Below are 24903 nucleotides of genomic sequence, written 5' to 3' on the forward strand. Positions count from 1 at the left end.
TTTGTCAAGACATTGAAGATTATGCTGTTAGATATGAAACTGACAGTAATTCTGATTTTAACATGAAATGAACAAGAAAATATATGACAATAAATGAAAGTAGATTTAAATAAATATGAGTTTTCAGTTGTTGCTTTCATATTATGATGGAGAGCTAAAAGTTAAATTAATGATCATTTGAGTGGATCTAATTATAGGAACTTGGTTGTACTCATTTTGATTAAATGGTATGCACATTTGTATTGGCACCAAATCCTCTCAACACCTTGTCATTTTCTGTTATCTGATGAGTTTCTTTTTTATACTTTCTAAAACATGTATGCAGGGGGCTGGGGATATAGCCTAGTGGCAAGAGCGCCTGCCTCGGATACACGAGGCCCTAGGTTCGATTCCCCAGCACCACATATACAGAAAACGGCCAGAAGCGGCGCTGTGGCTCAAGTGGCAGAGTGCTAGCCTTGAGCGGGAAGAAGCCAGGGACAGTGCTCAGGCCCTGAGTCCAAGGCCCAGGACTGGCCAAAAAAAAAAAAAACATGTATGCAGAAAAGCTTATTGTTTAATGTAAGCAGTTATACTTGGTTAATATTTGTTTCAAGGAAAGGGGAAAGAGCATAATGGTGAGGTAGCCTGGCAGAAGACACACTGGCGTTCAGTGTTACTCAGCCTGCCTCTTACATTTCCATACAGCAGTTGACTTAAATGCAGGTGCGGATACCTTCTGAAATATACATGGCTAGAATTAAGAGTTACTTATCCCAGAATGAACTGCATTATATACACATCTGCCAAAGGCTTTAGGGCTATATTCCAGGAAGTATGGGCTTGAATTTTTTCCATAAATGGTCCACTCATTTTCATTTTTGTAGTAAGGCTGAATATTAGTATGCATTTTGGCAAAATCCCCAGACTTTAGTAGTGAGCACAAATTATTAAGTGCTATTAGAAAGTATGGTTAATGCTAGGCTGGCCATTGCTGTATACAGAAATTTGACAGGTTATAAATTGACAGGTAAATTTCTCATTATAAAATTAAACAGGAACAAAAAAATTAAAAAAGAATCATTCCACACTTAGAATAATTCTTGAGCCTCAATTTAATAGTTGAACTTTAACCATTCTTTTAAGCAGGTGCTCTTAGGTTGATCATAATTAAAGTACTATGCCAAATCTACAGACTAGCTTTAAGCGAAAAGACAGTTTCTTATCAAGTCAGATGTTGATGAACACCCACTGGAAAAATAGCTCTGCTCTCTGCACTGCTTTATACCATGGTTATACTTGTACATTAATGTCTTTGCTTTGTATTAAGACAAACAAGAATTGAACTTGGGATAGTATACCTCTAATTGCACACACGGTAGTCAAAACAGGTGGACTGGGGCTGGGAATATGGCCTAGTGGTAAAGTGCTTGCCTCATATACATGAAGCCCTGGGTTCGATTCCTCAGCACCACATATGTAGAAAAAATCCATAAGTGGTACTGTGGCTCAAGAGGTAGAGCACTAGCCTTGAGCAAAAAGAAGCCAGGGACAGTGCTCAGACCCTGAGTCCATGCCCCAGGACTGGCAACAAAAACAAAACAAATAAAACGGGTGAACTATTTTGAGTCAGCCCTCCAAGTACTCTGGGGTCTGTCGATTAAAGCAGCTAAAACAGAAACTCTGCTAAGGATAGAGTTCATTCCTTTGTTTTAGCTAAGACTTTTATATTTACTGACCCTTAGTAGGGAGTCAAATACATTTCCTTACATAGTTAAACCTAGATCTTGCGTTAGACTCCTGTCTTCACTTTGGGTTTCCCTGAAAGTGGAAACACTGAGAGCTTCGCATTAGCTAGGGAGACTTCTTGGGACTGATGCCTTCTCAAGCAAGAAAGCCCAATTTCCATGGGAGAAGCTGTACTGTCATAGGATTTCTACATCCCCAAGGGGGAGCTCTGAAGCTGGCATGGTCCCTCAGAGTCCTGTCAAGTTGGAGTGAGGAGAACTGGGCTTTCATATCCCCAGTCATTAGATGCCAGCTGCCCCAGGGAGAGTGTGGTCTTGGGCCAACATGACTCTCTGCAGCTGAGGCAATTCCAATGCGGGCTAACAGCTGAGGGCTATCTGCCAGCAGTGCTCTCCACAGCTAGGAAAATAAACCTTTCTGGGAGAAAGAGGGCTCAGGATGACAGCTCGCAGCCTCTGTTCCAGGTGTATTTACTCTGCAACACACTTGTGAACTGGATTTTTGGGCAGATGATACCTGTCCTTAACACACAGTTTAGTGGAAGGATTAAATGTCTTTTCGTTCTCATTTGCTCAGTCATTCCTCTCTCTGTTGGGATGCTACCTCCCACTTGAAGGCATTGTCATCCTACCTCGTTCAGGCCACTTGTGACTAAATATCACCTCTCCTTCTGTAACACTAGCACCACAGTGAGTAGGAGCAAGAAGAGGGAAATTTTGAGGCAGTTGCTCCCATGTGGTTTAGCCCTATTTTCCCATCTAGTCCTTGCCTCTTGTTCTACTGCAGCTTTTCAGTATGCACAAAAAAAGGGCAAGTGAAACAAGGAAACCCTTCTTATGTCAAATTCATACCCCCAGTGCTCTGTTTTTTAAATCGCCCTTTAGACAACCCAAGTTTCTTGCCCTTCTTCCTATATTACTTGTATTTCTGCTTTTAGCCCAGGGGATCATATGAACATACTCTTGAAGTTTGAAATTTGGGGTACAGTAGGTATAGACGAGCAGGCAGCATTTTAGTCTCACATCCTTTAGGTGAAAAGATTAGACACATGGATGGTCTAGACTCATGGAAGTCTCTGTGTTCTAACAATAGGAGTTTTGAGGGGCGGCTGCGGTGGGGGAGGGGGTTGTCTACCAAAGATCTTCCCAAGCCAGAGCTCTGACCATATATTTCAGTGAATTTGTTCCAAATGCTGATGATTTTATAATGCAAATTAGGTGTACATATTGGGTTTATTCCAGCATCCAAGCTTAGGATCTTAAAACTTGTATTTATGGGAAAATGTTGCTGCTTCCTAATATCTGACTTATAGAAAATAAAATTTGAGAATATATGCATTCTGAGAACTGCCTGTTGAAGATTTATTTAGTTTGGCTTCCTTCTTCTTAAGCTAGGATTTAACAAATATTTTTATAAGCAGAGCTGAAATTTCCAATATATAGATGTTGTAAAAAGCCAGGCATATGCAGATATGAACAATGACTGTCTTTTTAGTAAGTTTTACTAGTATTTGAGTTTGGAGCCCTTGTGCCAGTAAGTAGGCAGTGGATGCTTGAAAGCAAACATGTAGGAGAGTGCCTAAATTAGCAAATTCCTTCCACTTAATGGACAATTGGATGTTTACAGATGATGAAAACAGGACTTAGAAATGTCTAGTTGCTTACTCTCAGCTACAAGTTATCTAGCAAAATAGCAAGGACTTTAACCTAGTTTCATTATTTTTTATTCTTAAATGTGAGTATATATTCTTAAACTTGTTCACTGTGGTATAGTGAACATCTTGATTCTAACCAAAATTTCCATCATCAATTTAAGGGCATTCTAGTTCTAGAGATGTTTCCTGTAGTCAGAAAGCTCTGTAACACAGATGCACTGAGTCAGCCATGTTCTATGTTGTAACTTACTTGGATTTCAGGACTGTTTATTAATGCCTTTTGATATTTGACACAAAATACGAATGTTCCATTCTGTGTTTGAGCTCAGCTCCATAGTGATGTTGTAGAAACAATACTCCTTCTGTGAAAGCAATGTTTAAACCGTTGTATGATTTTACTGGGGAAAAAAAACAAACGTATTTTTATCTTCACATTGATTGCTTTTGTCTCAGACTATGTTAGAATGAAGGATGGCAAAGTAAAAGAAAACATAGATTGTCTTAAATATTGAGATTTGTGGAAAAGTTTCAGAACTTTCAAGTAGCATGAGCATACCCAGTTATTACTGGCCATCTAGTATCTGCTTTATTGGAAAGATGTTTTTACTATGATCTACTTCTCAAATAGTTAATTTCTAAATTTATTTCCAGTGATTAGAACTTAACTAGGTGAAACCAAAATACAGACAATTTTATTAATAATCCCCATTGTTCATTTGTGCACTTCCAAATATGCTACCTCATTCCACAAAGTATTTGAGTCAAGGTTCATCTTGTATATTCTAATGACTTTGGAATATTTCTGTTTAGGGTAGAAATTTGCTAAATCTTTTGGTAGTGAATTGAATTGTCAGGGAAAAATGTTTTTATTAAAAAGTAGTAAATTTTAGCTGGGTGTCAGTGGCTTACACCTGTAATCATAACTACTCAGAAGGCTGAATTGTGAAGATTGTGATTCTAAGCCAGCCTGTGCAGGAAAGTTCATGAGATTCTTATCTCCAATTATTATTATAAAGGCAGTACTGATGCGGTGGTTCAAAGTGGTAAGGCACTAGCCTTGAACACAAAAGCTAAAGGACAGTGTCCTGAGTTCAAGCCCTAGGATCTGCAGCCTTCTCCCCTCAAAGTAAATTTTCATTGCATTCATTGAAGGCAGATATGAGCCTATAAAGCTCCTTTTCCTTGCGAATGAGTGACTGGATTCACCAACTAAATGACTGTAAATCTATATCTTAGTTCTTCACTAATGGTTAAAATTATAAATATTAGGGATTTGATCCATCTGAGTGTTCAAGAAATAAGAGTAATCATTATATTGAAGCACCCACGCAAGATTAATTCCCTCAAAACAATGTCCATTGTGAAATGCTTCACTCTACCTTGATATGGGTCATTGCCCCCGCAAGATCCAATCTATTCCCCAAGCCAGCATTAATGCATCCATTTCTTTTACTAGGCTCCCTCTCTTAAGGGTTTTATCATCAAAACACTGCCATATGAGGTCTTAAGCTTCTAGCACTTGCATCTTTGGGGTTCATAGCATCTTTCTTACATAAAAGTATACTCCTTTCCTCCTAAAGTTCCCAAGGTATCCTTCCATTATGCATCAGCTGATCTCTTTATCAGAATCAGGCACACCACATGCAGATGAGGCTCCTCAGTATGATACATCCATATGTACAACTCAAGTGCAGTTCCTTCGCTCTTTAGACATATGAACTAGAGAGATGTTATCTCATCCCCCTTCCTCCCTACCACCACATACACATACCACCTGTACACCTTAGTTATAATGATAGGGAAGGCATAGGGTAATGGTTATGAACTTTCCCATTGAAAGGAAGAAAATGAGAAGATCAAGAATCACTGGCCCATAGTGATTTTGAAATTCAGGTGAACAAATATTGTAGGTTCTTTGATAGATCTCTAGGCTTGGGGATGATTTTTTTAAGTTCTAGGTTTTGCCCTCTTAGGTCATCATTAGGTTTTGTTTTATTTTGTCTTGTGCCAGTACTGGGGATTGAACTTAGGGCTTGGGCTCTCTCTTGCCATTTTCAGTTAAGGCTGGCCCTTTACCACTTGATCTACAGTTCTGCTTACCATCTTGACTTTTTATGAAATGTAGTTTATAGTTACAGCCGAGTAGTTTAGTCTGTTTCCTGCCAGTAGAATGTTAGGGATCTAGTGATCTCTTTCCATGACTGTTATTGTCTCTTTCCTTTCAGGTTGGCAAAGCTTTCTGACAGAATGTTGTCAAAAACTTTAGTAGTTTCCTGTGAATTTCACTGGGGCTTGTTCTCTTACGCAAATCTTACACTTACATAAAATCTCTTCAGAATATGGGCTTCTGCTAAGATGCTAAGTTACAACATCCTCAAGCCTTGCAGAAAGTCTGTTTGATTGAGAGTATCTGTAAGGCATATCCTCAATATTCTTAAAGAAGTTTTTGTGTAACTGATTAATATTGTAAGATACCACCATTGATCTTTCTGGGGTCTTAACCAATGTTTTTCTAGTCACCCTCAGTTTTATTTTTAGGCCATATTTTAGCATCTGGATTCAAATTTTCTCTTGGATCCAGGAAGAAAAAAAATCAACAAATCTATCCAACACAACCCAATTAAAATATTTTTAGCTAGATCATGTTAATTTGGCACATTTCCTATTATTTATTACCAGAGGTGACAGTGTTACCAAGTTTCTGCTATAATAAATAAGGGTCCTCCTTCCCCTGGTTTTCAAAAATATTTTTCTCCTTTTTCAGCCAGCACATGAAACATACCCAATGTCCAGATTTCTGCTGAATTACTGTCCAGTGCAATTTCTCTAACATGTCCTTCAAAATCCACCCAACCTCTGCTAAGCTCTAAAACTTAGTTCCACATTTTTTGCATATTTTATTATGACAGCACCCCATATCAAATATCAACATTTGTACCAATTACTTATTCTTCTGTTACAGATTATTTCAAAACATAACAATTATAAACAAGAAGCAGTTATTTTCTCATTGGCTGGGCCAGAAATCTGGGTGTGGCTTAATAGTCTTCTGTCTCAGGATGGCTCAAAAGTTTGTAATCATGTCAGCCAAGACTGTGAGCTCATGGAATGTTCAACCAGTGAGAATTCTGCCTCCATGCTCACTCATGTGGTTGTTGACAGGATTTAGTTCAGATCCTGTTGGCCAGGAGCCACTTTGATTTCCTTGCCAAATGGATACTGCCTGCAGCAGTTAATTTCCAGGATGTCAGCTGGTGTCCATCAGAATAAGAGGAGTAGATTAGAAAGACAGATTTCATAATCTTTTTGTAATCTACTCTTATAAATGGCATCCCACCACATGTCCCCATTGTCTTTATGAAAAGCTAGTCACTAAGGTTCAGCCTGCTATAAGAAAAGAAGATTAGATAGGGCATGAATACTAGGAGGTAATATGATCATTGGCTGCTATTTGCATAGCATGGCAAATCTATATTTATTGGGTTTGAAAATTGGAAGAGTATATATAATACACCAATGAAATATTTACATAACACATTTACTAATGAGATCTTTACAGCCCTGTAATTAACTGAGACTTGAAAATAATTTTATGGGCTTCTGCGTGAAAACTATGCCTTTTTTCCTACACAAGGGTACCTCTTGGTCATGTGCTTTCTGAAGTGTGATGGAACATTAGGCTTTTTGAAAGATATTTTGCAGTCAGGCACATCTGGTGTTTGACCAAATGAATCAGTTGCCTTTTTTTTTCTTTTTCCAAGATAGTAACATGTCAATATTTACAAAATATATGAAGTGAGATTAAGTAAATTCTGAGACCAAAATTATCCCTTTAAAGCTTTTCCATTAATTTTGGAATTATGAGGAGGTGTCTTGCTTATATTTTTGTAGACAAATTAGGCTTCTGACTGTAGAAGTACATATACTTGTAGACACATGTAAAGATCCTACTGTTTTTTGGTATTAGAGGAAGAGGACTATAAAAAATGTTTGTTACAGTGACATACTTGTCCTGGAAAATACATTTTCATTGAAAAATGGAACTCTTTGAAGTTTTCTTGTTAGTCATGCCTCTATGTATTCATTATTCCTACCCCAAACCACTTCAACTCTTGGCCCAGAAATGACTTAATCTAACAAACAGTCATGGCAACTGGCCTGAAAAATAAAAGTAATTATATTTTCCATAAAGTGTTTTAGTGTTCCTTGCTTCAAAATGTGGCTTTTATGGTCTGAAAAACACATTGATACTTAGCTTGAAAATGTATAGTGAGTACATTTGAGTAAGTTGTTTTTGTTTTTCCTTGTCCTGGGGCTTGAACTCAGGGCCTGGGCACTATCCCTGATCCTCTTTGTGTTCAAGGCTATCGCTCTACCATATGAGCCACACCGCCACTTCTGGCTTTTTCTGAGTGTCTTGTTGGAGATAAAAGTCTCACAGACTTTCCTCAGATCTCAGCCTCATGAGTAACTAGGATTACAGGTGTGAGCCACCAGTACCCAGCAAGTTTTTTTTTTTAATCTATAAGCTTTTAGAGCTATTCTTTTTCTTCCACGTTTGCCACAAAGTAGAGTGGTTTGCTTTGCAGTTATAGTAGAAAACCTTAAGGTGTGGGAATGTGATGGGGTGAGGGTTTGCATAGATGCCTAAAGCTACTTATTCAGAACTACAGCTAAATCTCTGGATTTATGATGTTGGGAAAAATCACCAAGAGCAGGAACAATATTATGAAATAATATTGTAGACTTCTAATCATGCTTTAAGATAATATATAACATTTTCTTTTTAAATTATCCATAAATTTATTTATTTTTCTTTTTAACAGGTAATATAATATTACAAAGCAAGATGGGCAACATCACTGTAGGTATGCACTAAGATGGTAGTTGGTAAATTTTTGCCTACTTCTTAATTTTTTGCCAGTTCTGAGGCTTGAACTCATTTTCACTTGACTTTTTCATATATATACACTTATATATGTATATACTTCTATTTTCCTTTCCTTCTTCCCAGATTCATCCTGTGGATGTCTAAAAGCCTCCACTCAGCAGGGTGCCATAGATGTTTATGTCAGCCAACTGGGCAAAGTGGAATTGAAATCACACAAAGGTGAGCCAACTGGGACATTATGCTTTCATTTGTGAAATAAAGAAGGCCTATAACACTCAGGAAACAGATGGTCATATTACCTATACTGACACAGTAACGTCCCTCAAGCAACATGGTAGAACCTGGTTTAAAGTCTGGTCCCTTAGCTCTCTAGATGAATAATCTTTACAACTTTTGGAACCATGGCCACAAAGATGATCTTTCCCTTTGTAGTATAAACAAATATGTTGTAATATTTTAACTGTTGTAGCAGAATTTTTAATGTTACTCTGTGAGTATTTCAGATTAGTCATGTCTAAAATAATATTCTTTGAGGGAAAATATTCCCATAAGTTGGAAATTTTCTGCCAGCCTGGAAGAGGACCTCCTCAGAGTATCACTGTGAGTAATAATGTCTGTTGTAAGAATACTAAGTTTATGTGTATCTGTGCATGAGCACATATGTTCATGGTGACAAGTGACTTGAGTAGAGTAGTTGGGAGAACTGACATGGTATGAGTATAGAAAGTGAAGAACTATATTGTTCTATAAAGCAATTCACAAACAAAGTCTTAAAAAATAAAATCCAGAAGTTCTTGCATAGTTCTTGCATTTCCTTGTTCTGGCCAACATAAGAAGGAAAGAGTTTCCTTACAGAAACTGATTGTTCTTGTTATTAAAAATTTCTTGCCATGTAATAATTTTTTGTCACTAAGCTTTCCTGCTAGCATGTCAAGGCACATCTCCAGAGCCTTGACATCTGAAATGAAATTATTTCCAAACACACAGTTGGGACTTTCCCTGGACGCCCTCTCTTTTTTTCTTTAAAACAGGGTATTATCATACCCTCACTAAACTACTAAGTCAGGGTAAATTGTAAATGCCATGTAAGTAATATAATCTCACTCTTTCTGGAGAAAAACCATAAACCAGTGAAGTACCTATTAACAATAGCAAAACAGAGCTTTGAATAAGCAGCTCTTATGTGAGTTATGGGCAAAACAAAAAAAAAGGAATAAAAAACTTTTAAGACTTTTGAAAATTTTTACTCTATCCACTTAAAATATTTTCAAGTGTTGGTTAGAATGTTGCTCTAGCAACCTAATGAAACAGCATATGATGTTGCAAAGTTTGATTGCAATTAGTTTTGTATTTTCTTCTACTGGGACCATGTTACTGGAAGAAGCTTAAAAATAAATGGAAACATAAAATTCTATCTATTGATCTCTTAATTCTAACTATACTTGGGGAACGGCAATTTTGTTTTAAAGACTAATGGAAAGTTAGTCAGAATTCTGTTGCTTAATAGTTAGTAAAGACATCTGGAATCCATTCCAGTTTGGCATTGCCTTGTTGTGGCTTCAGCACTAGCCACCTGAGTCTCTAGGCCTTCCCTGTTTTACCATGGGGGCAGAGATGGAGATAAAATGGTTTGCATTGGTTAACACTTTCAAAGGTTTCTGTAACCTTAGCTACTCAGGAGGTTGAGATCTGAAGCTCGTTCGATGCTATCCCTGGCATCAGAATTCATAAGACTCTTATCTCCAAGTAATCACACACACACACACACACACACACACACACACACACACACACACACAAGTGCTGTGGTTCAAGTGGTAGAGCAATATCCTAAGGAAAAAAAAAGGCTCAGGGACAGTGCCCAGGTGCTGAGTTCAATCCCAGGACCAAAAGGAAAAAAAAAAGATTTATTTATTTAGATCACGTTGATAGTGTTCATGTAAGAATATTCTCACTTTTGAGACATTTACAGATAACAAGCCCTTGAAAAATGTTTCTTAAATGCATGATTTTTTACTTTTTAAATTATAGGTGGAAGCAGAAGTGTGGCTCAATTGGTAGAGCTCTCGCCTTGAGAGAAAAAGCCAAGTGACCCCTTAGTTCAAGCCCCAGTCTGGCACGCGCACACGCACACATACACACACATGCGCACACACATATGTATATGTATATATATGATAGGAAAGCACATCTTTTATTAATTTTGAATTTTTGAAGGACTGTCTTTATTTTGTTTCTTCCTGAAGCTCTCCTGTCTGATATGGGGACTCTCTTGTGAGAGAGTCCCTATACATGGGAACTCTGGGAAGCAAGTCATATTTTAATAACTTAGATACAGTGGTTTGCTTTGTTGCTTACTGACTGAAAGTATGAAAGTTTGTCAGTTTACTCCAGACTAACATATGCAGTAAGAAAGACTGAGAGGATGAAATTACTTACGGCAACATAGGCTTACATTGAAGACTAGAAGGAAAATTATGACACATGAATAAATGAAGTCCAAAAGGAATGCTTCCAGCATCTATAATCAACATCATCTTGGCTGTCTTTGTCACTACAGATGGAGTTAATGCTTTTTGATAGGGTGTTCTTCACTCCCTTTATGTGATGAGAAACAGATTCTAATGAAATAGGACCATGCTGCTAAATCTGCACTGCAACCTATATAATTGTTTGGACACATGATTCCACAGCTAACAGAGTACTGTATACAACCAAATTGGGCTGGAAAATAAGTTAAATGTTTTGCCTTAGATACTCAAAAGCCTATAATCCTGTCAAAGGATATTTTAAGCAGTTGGAATTTCAGTATCCCTTTTTAACTTTTTGTTATTTTTCCTTCACACAGTAGGTAATACTGAAGGTACAAGAGCTCAGGGTGCTAGTTGATTATAATGATCTGTGAGGTCACTAGTCTTATATGTGATCACATAGCCATGTGGGAAATACCATGGCATTGAAATTACGAGCTTTGTGCTCATTGAACTAGACCTGCATTCTGAGTTTAGCTGTCATAGACACTGGAACAAGTTTTTGGTTTTTTTTCATTAATTTATTGTCAGAGTTATGTACAGAAGAGTTACAGTTTCATATGTAGAGCAGCGCGTACATTTCTTATCCAACTTGTTACCTCCTCCCTTATTTCCCCCCCACTTCTACCCTCCCTGTTTCCCTCTTCCCCTTGAGTTGTGCAGTTTATACCATATAGTTTTGTAGGTATTTCTGTTGCTTGGTTTGTCTTTTTATCCTTTGTCTCTTGATTTTGATATTCCCTTTCCCTTCCCTAGTTCCAATACATGTATATACAATATCCAGGGCACCAAAATCACAGGGACATCAGAGGTTAAACCACAGGAAAGAAAGACAAAAGATAAAGGGTATAATTTCACATGGTATGTTGAAAATAACAACAGTGTTAAACCACTTGTTTCCATAACTTGGAGTTCATTTCACTTAGCATCATCTTATGTGTTCATATGTACATAGCTATTAAGCTATTGTGCTCTTCTGCTAGGATAATCCTAGACATATACTAATTGTTTCTGATAAGGGAAACCATAGAGTCTATGTTTCTTTGGGTCTGGGTCACTTCACTTAGTATGATTTTTTTCCAAGTCTTTCCATTTCCTTATGAATGGGGCAATGTCATTCTTTCTGACAGAGGCGTAGAATTCCATTGTGTATATGTGCCACATTTTCTTGATCCACTCATCTACTGAGGGGCATCCGGGTTGGTTCCATATTTTAGTGATTACAAATTATGCTATGATGAGCATAGTTGTGCTAGTGGCTTTAGTGTGGTCTTGTAATCTTTTGGGTCAATGTCCAAAAGTGGGGTTGCTGGGTGGTAGGGGAGCTCTATGTTTAGCCTTTTGAGGAACCTCCATACTGCTTTTTAGAGTGGATGAACAAGTGTACACTCCCATCATCAGTATAGTAGGGTTCCCTTTTGGCCACATCCCCTCCAGCATCTGTTATTATTAGATTTTGTGATAATGGACATTTACTGGGGTGAGGTGGAATCTCAAAGTTGTTTTGATTTGCATTTCTTTTATGGCCAGTGATGTTGAGCACTTCTTCATGTGCCTCTTGGCCATCCTGGTTTCCTCTTCAGAGAAGTCTCTTTTTAGGTCTTTAGCCCATTTGTTGAGGGGGTAGTCTATGGTGCTTTGAGAATTTGTTTTGGAGGAATTTAATTTTTTGATATATTTTAGATATGAGGCCTTCCTTTGTCTGTAAAGATCTTCCCCCAATCTGTGGGCTTTCTGTTTATCTTGCACGCTATGTCCTTTGCCATAGGGAAGCTCTGCAGTTTGATACATTCCCATTTGTCCAACCTTTCTTTGATTTGTTGTGTTTCTGGGTCTTTGTTAAGAAACTTTCATCCTGTACCAAGGAGCCCAAGTGTTTCTCCTATTCCTTCTTGTAATGTTTTCAGAGTATCTGATTTTTACAAGTCTTTGATCCATTTGGAATTGATTCTGGTGCAGGCTGATATATAAGGCTCTAGCTTTAATTTGTTATAGGTGTTGAACCAGTTTTTCCAGCACCGTTTGTTGAAGAGGCTGTCTTTCTTCCATCCTATTTTTTTTTTAGCTCCTTTATCAAAGATTAAGTAGCCATAGGTCTCTAGGTTCATTTCTGGGTCTTCAGTTCTGTTCCATTGTTCCTCAGACCTGTTCTTGTGCCAATACCAAGGTGTTTTTATTACTATAGCTTTGTAATACAGCTTGAAGTTGGTATTGAAATTCCTCCAGCACTGTTCTTTCTGCATAGGATTGTTTTTGCTATTGGGAACAAGTTCTTATCTGTATAATTGGAATCATAATAATACCTCATAAAGCTGATATGGGGATTAATTCGCCAGCTCTTAGTAAGTGCTCAATTAATAGTATATCTTGTCTGTATACTTGCTGTGTAGCAAAGTACTCTTTTGTGATACTGATGAACTGGGTAGGATTATTGACAGAAGTCCTACTGCTCCATACCCTTTGCCAGAAGTTAAAAGGAATGCCTCAGGAGTAAGAAAACCTTGACTATCTCGAAGTAAGAAAAGATATTGATGTTTAAATAAATCTGCTAGAGAATAAGAACAGAAAACCAAGAGTCATGCTTAGTTTTCAGTCCAAGTAGGAATACATGTTGATTTTTTTTTTTCCATTAATAAGCTCTCCTTTAAATTTATCACAGGCTCTGTTACTGTCAAGGTCCCATCTTCTCTTCAAACCTATTTACAGTTATCAGGAAAAGAGGTTGATGTGAACCCAGAAGTCAATGTTCAAAAAGTGGCTGAAGATCATAAAGATGATGGTGTAACAATTACTGGTAAGGAGGCTGCATTTTACCCTGTGAGGACTTACTACTGTTGGTTTATAAGTAGAAATATGGTATAGTTCACTTCGGTCATTGTTGGGACCCCTTTCACCTTTGCGCGTGTCCCGCCCTGTCCCGCCGGGTGGAAAGCTGGAGTGCGGCCCAATGTGCAAACCTTGGCTGTGTGTAGACTCGAGAATGCCCCACCTCCTGCCCCTGAAATGAAGGACACAGAGGCACACAGGCATCTCTGGGTGAGCTTCTGGAACTCCCACCGGTTTTACTCAGGGGAGGGGTTTATATGACAGTAATGGTGGCAGGAAGGGGAGGGACCTGGAGTCGCTAGCTAATGACAGCTAGCGACAGGCTAATATGAGCTGTCCATCACAGTGATGTCACGGAGCTTCCCCCCAGGGGCAGAGATCACAGCCCACAAAACCGCCCCCTTGGGCCTGGCCCAGTGCCATTTTGACACATACACACACGTGGCCGAGGCGGAAGGCAGGGCTGGTTTGCTACCTCTTCCAGTTCTGGACCCAGAATGGGGTAGGAGTGGCTAACAGCCAGGCAGCCCCAGGGCGGGAGAAGAGGCAGGCCTCTCGGGACTGCCCCTTAAAGGTATAGCCAGAGCCCAATAAGTCATAGTCCTTTTGTTCTTTTTCATTCTCACATTTAGTGTTGACAATTATCATAGCATGATATAGACAATTAGTTTGAAAAGACCTTCATAGGTTATTTTAGAACCCTCCTTAGTGCTATCCTAGATGAAACTGATTTCAAAAATTGTCTGGAATGGCTGCAAGATTAAAGATAACTTTACATGATTAAATAGAATTTTATTGAACTTATTAGTTTGCTTTTTTAGTACAGCAAACTCTCAGTCCAAAAAGATTCATGTATTTTCCATTACATCCAGCTACACAGATTGCTAATACTATTTTTTTCTTGTAGATACAGTGTTTTGATAAGTACTATAGTAAATGCTGGTGGATTTTTCTATTAAATTCTTGCAGAATGGCACCAAGAAGAACACTGAAATTACTCTGGAGGAAGATGTTTATTACTTCATAATTATTATGAAGCTCCTTAAACTACTTGTTATTTGTTATGTCTTGCTGGTTCTGACCAACAGACTCCGCATAAAGAAATGCTCATGCAATGATCTATCATATTTACTATCTCAGTATCAAATAATTAATATTCTAACACCACCTGAGGTAAGAAATGGATTTGACAAGTATAGTTAGTCTAAAGATCTCTCCCCTAGCCTCTGCTTTTATAGGCTTATATTGGCCCAGGGCTTTTTTAAGAGATACATTCTAAGAGATAGATAAGAAGCAATCAGAAAAATGAAGATAAGTACCTCAGGCCTTCATTCCTGTCTTTTGACAGGATTACTGCCGAACGTCACTCAGACAGCCAAGACAAACACACTGGTATCATTCAAACACCAGCCAGATCCGCAGTCAATCACAGTCTTCATAGTGTTCTAGGGTTTCCACAGGGTCCTGTGCTTGTACCCTTATTTTCTAAACCAGGAAGGGCCTGGTTTATAGAAGAGGCCTTTTGTACTCAGTGTACTCAGTGTAACAATCAAAGTTACATTTGGATATTGTACTTCATACCTGGGATTCCAACTACATGGGAGACAGAAATAGGAAGATCACAGTTCAAGCCAAGCCCAGAATACTAGCCTAAATCTGGCCTGAACAAAAGTAGGAAACCCTATCTTAAACACAAGCTAAAACTAAAAAGATTCTGGTGGGGGTGGGAGGAGAGACATGGCTCAAGAAGGTATAAGACCCCGAGTTCAATTTCCAGTACTATCAAAAAGAAGGGAAAAATAGATACTGAGTAGCAGTCTTAGAGTTCCAGAGGGCACCCTGCACAGTGGACCCCTGGTAGATCTGGGCATTGTCTCTGAGAGGTGTATTAGGGGGTTAGTGTGGAGGGCGCTCATGTGAAGAGGCAGCAGTCTTTCTTGGAGCAACTCGTATTTTCTTTTAATCTTTAAGCTATTTGGTCCCTAAAAGGCCTCAAGCCTTTATTTATCATGTAGATGAAATTATTGAAGCAACTCAGAAAATAAAAGCAATTTGGTTCCCCCTCCCTCAAGATTTCCACTCTGAAACTTAATTTTAGAGATAATGAGCAGCTTTATATGTGAGTTGTTATTATAAGCAGCTGAGTTCAGCTCATCTGGGCCTTCCTCAGAGAGGCTTTGAGGCAGAGAAGCGGAAAGACTACCCTCTGTGCAACGAGGTCTGCCTTTTATCTGTAGCATGACTTCTACTGGGTAATTTCTACAAAAAGCTATGCCAGTAAAATGTAGTATTCTAGGCTCAGGCTTCCGACAGGGTTTTTATGTGTCACCCTGTAATTTTATTTGATTTCCTGTTCCATGGTTTCCTTTGCTGTTGCTGTCACTGATAAATAGCTCTCAGCTGTATAATTCTTAGAGTGATTTGTGAGTATAATATGCTGTTCTGAGGTCAAAGGAAAGCCCAGGACTTCTCAGGCTAAGATATTTACCTACCATAATACTAAAACTTACGTACCACATGTATTCTTTGGGAGTGTATCCTGTGCTTTTTTTTTTTTTTTTTCAGTACTGGGAATAGAATTCAAGACCTTGTAAGCACTCTACCATTTGAGCCACACCCTAGTCCTTTTGCTTTCTATTTAGTTTGCTTTGCAGATAAACTCTCATGATTTTCTTGGCAGGCCTCAGATCCTGATCTTCCTATTTTCACCTCCAGAGCAGCTGGGAACATAGATATGAGCCACCATAACCAGCTTGTTTTTTATATAAGGTCTTTTTCCCAAGCTGGCCTTAAAATGCAATGTTTTCAGAGTAACTGCAATAACAAGTGTGCACACTACATCCGCTATATTCTCTTAATTTTAATGAGAACTTTCTCAGTTTTGTGCTCTATCCATATATGGGACATGTAATAAGTCTGTGAATGGTTTAGGTAGCATTTGTAATAATAAATTGACTTCTCTATTGGGTTTTTTACTTGGTTCATCAACTTAAATATGATATTTGATTGTGGCATATCAAACCTCCAGCAAAAATGCATGTGGTACAGTCTTTCTCAACTTCACATATTTACATATTCAAAGAGTATTAGAGGTAAAGTATTCTGCCAGTCAAAGGAATGGTGTTTGTCCCTATCAATTTAGTAGAGAAACTGGCACAATTGAGTTCACTTGATTTTAGTCTATTTGGAAATATGCAGCATATAATAATCATTTATTTGTCATCAAACTAAAACAGTGAGTGAGAATTCTCGGCTTCTCTTTGAATCAAAGAGTTATGTAAATAATACTTGGTGATTTATGTTTTGTGGTTTATAATGGGAAGTTGGTTTATGGGCTGGAGAAAAGGTTATAATGGGGTAAGCCTATAGCATGCTATTTTTTTAAATCTAGAGAGAGTGTTTTCTCCAAATGAGAAAAAAGTACAGTCTTGATATGGTTTTTAGAAACAATACTGTTTTTTGAACACATTGCAGCTTTGCTTTTATCTAAGCTTGTAGCACATTCATCAGCTAGGTAGATATACTCAGGAATCAGGTTTTGCTCCTATTCATCTGCAGCTTTCACTGTAAAGGCCACTAGTGTTTATATGAAATTCTTGAAAAGACAGAGAAAAACAGTGAAGTCCTCCTGGCAAGCTGAAGTTAAACAGACAAAGTAACATCCTATCAGAAACAAATGACACCAGTTTGAAGGATTTGACTCAGGGCCTCATGCTTGTGCTCTACCACTTGGCCACAGCCCCAGTCCTTTTCTTTTTGTTTTTCAGATAGAGTCTCATGCTTTTGCCAATGTGGTCTCATACCATGATCATCCTCCCAAAGTATTTAGGATTGCCAAAACATACCACCAAGCCACCTTTTATTAAAGCAAAGCAAAACAATTTTCAACACAATAGACGTCAGACCATGACAGAAAGTGATCACTGAGGAATGAAAAACAAAGTTTAGCACAACTAATTCAAGTCTCTGCCTTGATGGGAATTACCAGGGTACTATTGAAAGTAGAAGGAACTATTACAGAGCCTGGAAGATTCCTTGAGATGAGTCTATAGAGACAAAAACACCAAAAGTTTGGTAGGACAAAGTGCTAGAGACTAGAATGTTGTGCTCACACAAGTCTAGGAATAATGTCTATTTCACCCCCCAGCCTGGAAACAAAAGTCCTAACTCATAGGGCTTTGAGTAGAACACTTGAATAGTAGGAGGCAAATTGTCTTAAATTGGTCACTACCCCAGAAGCAGGTAACAGATCATAACATCTGAGGTGAAATATTTGCCAGGCACCAGTGGCTCATGCCCATAATCCTAGCTACTCAGAAGGCTGAGATCTGAGGATGGTGGTTCAAAGACAGCCTGGGCAGTAAAGTCCATGAGACTCTTATCTCCAATTAACCATCAGAAAACCGGAAGTTGTGCTGTGGCTTCGAGTGGAAGAGTGCTAGCTTTTAGCAAAAGAGCTCAGAGACAGCACCTAGGCCCTGAGTTTAAGCCCCATGACCGACAAAAAAAAAAAAAAAAAAAAAGAAATACTTATACTTTCTAAGTAACTTAACTGCATCCTCAATATGCTCAATATTTATGAGACTACAGAGCTATTTTAGCACCCAACAAACAAATTCAAAATGTCTAACATCCAGTCAATGAATAGTCCAAGAAATAACATGTGATCCATAATGAAGGCAATAATCAATTGAAACCAATACAGAACTCACACAGATGTTAGAATTAGCAGTGAAATAGGGCTGGGGATATGGCCTAGTGGCAAGAGTGCTTGCCCCATATACATGAGGCCCTGGGTTCAATTCCCCAGCACCACATATATAGAAAATGGCCAGAAGTGGCGCTGTGACTCAAGCGGCAGAGTGCTAGCCTTGAGCAAAAAGAAGCCAGGGACAGTGCTCAGGCCCTGAGTTCAAGGCCCAGGACTAGCAAAAAAAAAAAAAAGAATTAGCAGTGAAGTAAATAAAATAGTTATAACTATATCCCATGTATTCCAAAAGGATGCTTTTAAGGAAAAAACCAAAATTGCATTTTTTAGAAATGACAGTTATAGGGCTGGGGATATAGCCTAGTGGCAAGAGTGCCTGCCTCGGATACACGAGGCCCTAGGTTCGATTCCCCAGCACCACATATACAGAAAACGGCCAGAAGCGGCGCTGTGGCTCAAGTGGCAGAGTGCTAGCCTTGAGCGGGAAGAAGCCAGGGACAGTGCTCAGGCCCTGAGTCCAAAGCCCAGGACTGGCCAAAAAAAAGAAATGACAGTTATAATACCAGAATTGGAAAATGCAATAGATGGGATTAGACAACACCAAAGAAAAGATTTGAAGAAGGGTGTGTACAGTTATTTCTTAAGCAAAGCTTACTACTGATTAGATTCCTGCTCAATACCTAGATTACTGTTAACTTTGTTATTAGCATCCCATGTATTCGAGGAGAAATTTAGTGGATACTATTAAAACGAATTATATTTTCTCTAAGTAAAAACCTCCTGTGAAAATACCTTGTGATTTTTTTGAAAGTGGTTAATATTGAAAAAAAATGAAGTATTTATACTATGGAGTGTTAATGGATAGGGTGTTAAGAGGTTTTGTTTGCAAAATGTATCTGTTAAAATAATAAACTTTCAGAGTAATTTTTTCATGTTTGTACATGTGTATGGTTTATTTTTCTAGTCAGCTGCTAAGTTTGTGAGGGAACTGACTTGTCTTTTTACGTCTTTGAACTTCCCTGAAATACTTAGTATAGTGCTTCTAACTGTGCAGGGTTAATGGTATTTCTAATGTGAATGAGGGAACCCTGCAATCCTGAGGCTCTGAAGTATAATAATCTAAACTGCAAATAAAGCAGCAATGTTTTCTCTGTATTGGATGTATATTAACAAAGATTCTTACAGTGTTAGGAGTGGGAGTAGGGAGGGAAGCAGGAAGAAGCTTATTACTTTATAGAATTAAATTCTGCAAATTACTCTCCCGAGTTCTTTTTGTACTACCTAATGCTGATTATAGCAGGTGTGTATAGGGCTAAGCAGACAGAACTTGGAAAGTATATTGGTTAGAACTGAAGTAAGGATTTTGAAAGCAAATATCAGAATTAAATGTCAAGAAACCTTTTGCCCACTTAGTGGAAGCCACACAGTAATAAAGTAACTATTGTCTCATTTCTTGGGTAGGAAAAAGCTTCTCATTTTCACAGGCAGAGGGACATCAATTAGGAACAAGGGTTTAGAACCAACCCCCCCCCACACACACACACTTTTTGTAGGGAAGATGTATTAATGTTATGTTAGAATAGAGTGTTCACAGATCCAGGCCAAAAATGTCAAGGTCTTTCAGTAAATTAGTTTTTGACAAGATACGGAAGGCTATTTTCAAGCAACCTAAATGGAATTTTATAAACTGTGTTGCTTCTTGAGAATTGTCACTGAGCAAACATCATTTATGTTTTCCTTCTCTCAAAAGCAGTAACATTGTGTTTAGTTTCTTCTGATGCAGAAGGAAATGGGTAGAAGGTCTTGTCCATTAGTAAGATATGCAATATTGGGAAGTTGATAAGTGATATGTTACAGAAAAGGTTCCAGATATTAAGAAAGGCTATTATGCTTTGTTTTAAACATTCACTGGTGTTAAACAATACTGCATTTCTTTCCTGAAGAGTTTGAGTTACTAGAAAAAGAAATTCTGAGCCTGGCTCTGGTGGCTGGTGCTTAGCTACCTCAGGAGGCTGGGATCTGAGGATCTCAGTTTACAGCCAGTCCAGGCAGGGAAGTCTGAGGCTCTTATCTCCAAAAACTACTCAGAAAAAGCTGGAAGTGAATGGTACTGTGGCTTAAGTGGTAGAGTTCTAACCTTGAGCAACTAAGTTCAAGGACAAAGTTCAAGCCCTGAGGTCAAACCCCAGGACTGGTACCAAGAAAGGAAAGGAAGGAAGGAATTAAGGAATTTCGTATTACGGAAATGCCATTGGGGTGCTAGGTACCTCAACGCTCTTACCTACCAAGTACAGCACAGGCACAACAAAAGAAAAACAATTGACAAGGAGTTGAAGAAAAGAGGGAACTTTCTAACAGGGATTTATAAAATTCAACGAGAGAGATTATAACTAGTTTAGTGAAACTAGGGAGAATGGGGGTCTAGAGCATACTGAAGATATGGCAAGAGAAGGGAAACCCCTGAGGAAGTCCATGAATATGCGCAGCTGGGTTCCAGGAAAGATGGAGTGAGCAGGAACCTAGACAGGATTAAGGCTGTTGCAAAAGGGAAATGAAGCAAAGAATCAGAAAAGAATTTGTCCAAAAAAAAGCAATTGAGGCCAGCCCCAATGGCTCATCTCTATTATCCTAACTACTCTGCAAGCTGACCTCTAGAGGACTTGGAGGACTGAGTTCTGAGAGCGCACATGAGGCAAGGAACCAGTGGTGAAGCAACATTGCTCACCCCCTGGCCCAGATGTGAGAGAAAGAGGAGGAGAAGGGGCCAGGTGACACAGCCCCCTTCAGAGGACCACCCTCAGTGACCTGAGACCTCCCTTGAGGCTCCACCTCTTAGTTGCTGCTGCCTCCAAAAGTGTAAAGCTGAGAGCTAATCCTTTCACACGTGGGCCCTTTGGGGGACATTCCAGGTCCACCCTGTAGCAGAGGCTAGGAGGGAAAGATTGCCAAGGGAGACAGGAAAGGTTTGGGTCTGATGGATGTGATCATTGTCTTCATGAAGAAATGGTTTCATCCATTTTTACATCAAGATTTGTTACATTGTGTACTTCAAATACATATTTTGTCAATTATACCTCAATAAAGCTGTCTCAAAAAGTAAAGCAAATGTTAAAACAAACAAAAAAACCAGAAAGGCTTCCTTTCAGAGTTCTGAAAGGAGGGAAACAAGGTCTCTTATGCTCGAGTTCGGGAAAGCTCGCCCAGAAGACCACCAGAGACTACCACCAATGCAAAAGCAGAGGAGTCTTTATTGCAAGCTCGAGCTTGGGTCTCCCACACCGGGCAATGGCAGCCGGTGCCAATGAGAGGCCCTGAGCTCAGGGTTACAGCACTTTTTATACATTTCTTTGGGGGAGGCAGGGACTAGACATATATCGTAATACCTTGCAACAAATCACCATACACCGCGGGAAAATCATAAGGCAACTCTGTAAAATAATTGGCACGCTACCAAGCAGGAAAGGGTCAGAAACAAATCATTGGTTAGGTCTGAGAGTTGGCGTACTTTAAACTGGTTGGGCGACACTATTAGGTTGACTAATGGTGACTCAGGGGACTGTGCTAAACTTTAGGGTTTCTGGTCTCAGATAAAGATTACCAGACCCCAGGAGGGGCTATTCTGGTATTTCAGGTAATTCGACATCTCCTTGTGAACAGGCACCACTTGGTATTCTGGGAGCTGTTAACAGGAGGCCGTTTCCTGGTAGTGGGGCAAAAGTAGGCCCAGGGTCACAACACAGCATAGGGTCTTAGCAATATGGAGTTTCCTAGGTCCTTAGCAGCAAAGCGGTTTACAGAAGCAAAATTAGCAGTTAGTATCTACAAAATAGTAGTTATAATTTTCGGTTTCTCACTCATATAACCTTTTTGCAGCTCTTTCCCAAGTTTGGGCATTTTAAGCTATTTCTAGGCTTTTGAAATATATTGCTAAGACCTATGTGAGTGTATATTGCTCATGTCCAGTCAAATATAATTTTATGCAATTTTGTATTCCAGGACACATGAATCAAGTAGAGAGACATGAAAACTGGATTAATGCTACTGCCCCAGAAGGCATTGTACGTTTCAGAAATCAAAGCTGGTTTCAGTCCCTGAAACTGCAAAACTAAAGCGTTTGAGTTGTTATTTATGTTTGTAAACAATAGCAGACTTGCGATGGTGATACTGCAAATACCAGTATTCATATGAATGTTGCAAATAAAGGCAGCATTGGGAACAAGTACTGGTGAAATATTTTAGGAGGCCTCTTAAAAGTTTGTATTTAGCTACTGTATTTTCTGTTGTTCTGTAACAAATTGTAGTACTCCCTTGACTTGTTCTTTGGGGATATCTAAGCGATAGACTGTCAAAGGATGCCTGAGACCACACAGGTCTCACCCTTATATTGGGAATATGTTTTCCTTGTAAACATATACAGAGATTTAATGCATTTTTCATATTAACTAAGCACTTGTATATACCCTTGGAATATCAGTTACCATGGCAAAATGAACATGCCTTTTTCTTTCATGATTTCACGGATAAAACATTACTTCTTACTGTAGATCTTTGCAACCTCAGCATACATTTTTTTCTTAGCTTCTATTTTCTATCCTGTTCACTCAGAAGAAACACTTTCTATGGCTTCTGTTTGGCATATCCAAATGCTAGTATCACTAATCTGTGCTCTGGGGCCATTATTAAGTGAGATAGATGCCACCTGAACAGGCGTACTCTGGTGACACTAACCAAGATGGCTGCCAGGCGACTAACAGGCAGGCAGCACTTACAACATGGATACTCTGGAAAAGGCATGATTCACATCTTGACGGGGACAGTCTGTCATGCTCCTCAGAATGGCACACAGTTTGAGACTTACAAAATCTTTATTTCTGGAATTTATCAACTGTAGCTAAGTAACTGAAACCATAAGAAGCATGACCCCAAATAAGAGCAGACAACAACTGTACCACAAAATTAGCAGCTTAAAATTATACAAGCTCACACCTCTGCAGTTCAGAGCCCAACTTAGCTGAATTTTCTACTGCAATTTTCACAGAATCCAGGTGTTGGGCAATCTGAGTTCCTCCAGAGGCACTGGGGAGAAACCTGCTTCCAATTTAAGTTAGACTGCAGCCAAAGTCAGTTCCTTATGTTTTTAGATAAACATCCCTTCTCTTGCTGTCAGCTCAGTCACACAAATCTAGAGACAAGCCATCTCCATTCTATGCAGTCCCCTCTGTCTCCAGGCCAGCAGTGATATGCTGAGCATTCATTTCTCATGCACTGAACATCTGACTTCTTTGAACCCTGGAGAAAACTGCTTTTAAAGGGCTCACTTGATAGGATAATCTATCTCTATTTTTCCATGGGAATGGGAATGCATCCCCTTTACAGTTCTCACTCAAGAATAGATTATACAAAAATTGATCACAGAGGGCAGCTATCTTAGAATTCTTGCTATTGTAGCTCTCATGTGATGGGTGTTCTACTCAGTTCTTAGGGCATCACTATAAATATAAATTGTGAATGTTGTACATGTGAAGCAGTTGCTAGTCTTCTTAATTGTATTTTATATCAATTAAGATTATACCTCATTAGATGGAGGAAGTATTCAGTTATTTATTGCCTGATTTATGAAAGATTTTCCCTTTGTCAGTGGCATACTGTATATTTTATAAATCGTTTCAACCTTTGTCTACTTCTGAAACTTAAATTATACAGTAGAGCTATTCACTGAATATTATTTTATAGTGAAGTCAATTCTTAAGTATTTTTAATAAACTTTTCCAAATACTATGATTTATATAGTCTCCTATTGTTAATTGCTATGCAGTTCTCTCTTTAACTCCTTATTTGTAAAACAAACAGTAAGCTGTGTGGGATGTCTCAATGTCCTCTCTTATTAAATCTTTATGAAATCAAAATTTACACAACTGTGAGATACACATATCTGATATGGTTATGGATTAAAGTAAGGAGACTGGATCTAAGCAATATAATAGAGAACATTCTTTGGTTTACAAATGTGTCTTGAGTTGTTAAGGTGTAGAAAAGTCTTACTTCCCTTAGATAATTGGTCCTTGATTTCCCTTGTGTCCACATTTGATTTGTTTTTGCTTATATTAAACATCTTTGTTAAGATTAAGTGTCCTTATTTCTTTGCTTTTGCTACTTGTGTTAGGATAAAGCCCATACACTTGATGTAGTTTACAGGCTCTATCAGCTTTGTGTTAGCTGCATTTGAGGCTGCTGGTCTTTGAAACAAGAAGCCACCAGCAGTCCACTGATTCTCCAATAAAGACTCACATTTGACCTTTTAAGCTGTGGCTTCTCTGTTTCTCATGACAGTTCTACAACAGTATGTGTTAAAGTGTTAAGGAGAGGGACCTGTGAGACAATGAGACATTTTATAATTTTTTCACCCTTGTGTAATTACACACACATTTACATGACAAAAAAGTTGATGAAACTAGCCAACCACAGCCAGAAAGGCCAGTCCGGTATGTTTAAAATTACTAATGAGTTGCATGCCAGTGTTTCATGCCTATAATCTTCATTATTCAGGAGGCTGTGATCTGAAGAT

At 38.7% G+C, this 24903-nt stretch overlaps 1 protein-coding gene across 2 annotated transcripts in view; it reads left to right on the forward strand.

The window, feature by feature from the left end:
• LOC125346926 (protein FAM185A-like) overlaps positions 1-22638 on the forward strand; it is a 34797-nt gene extending 12159 nt beyond the window's left edge. The window contains exons 5-8 of one of the 2 annotated variants that reach the window (XM_048339869.1): positions 8209-8250; positions 8397-8492; positions 13464-13598; positions 22335-22634. In XM_048339869.1, the coding sequence (XP_048195826.1) occupies positions 8209-8250; positions 8397-8492; positions 13464-13598; positions 22335-22447 (386 nt within the window). In that variant the 3' untranslated portion in view covers positions 22448-22634. Of the gene's footprint in view, positions 1-8208; positions 8251-8396; positions 8493-13463; positions 13599-22334 lie in introns of both variants that reach the window. The other variant, XM_048339870.1, reaches the window with a different exon arrangement.
• Positions 22639-24903: the final 2265 nt, after the last annotated feature.

Source organism: Perognathus longimembris, chromosome 2, assembly GCF_023159225.1.
Source record: "Perognathus longimembris pacificus isolate PPM17 chromosome 2, ASM2315922v1, whole genome shotgun sequence".
Lineage (NCBI taxonomy): Eukaryota > Metazoa > Chordata > Mammalia > Rodentia > Heteromyidae > Perognathus > Perognathus longimembris.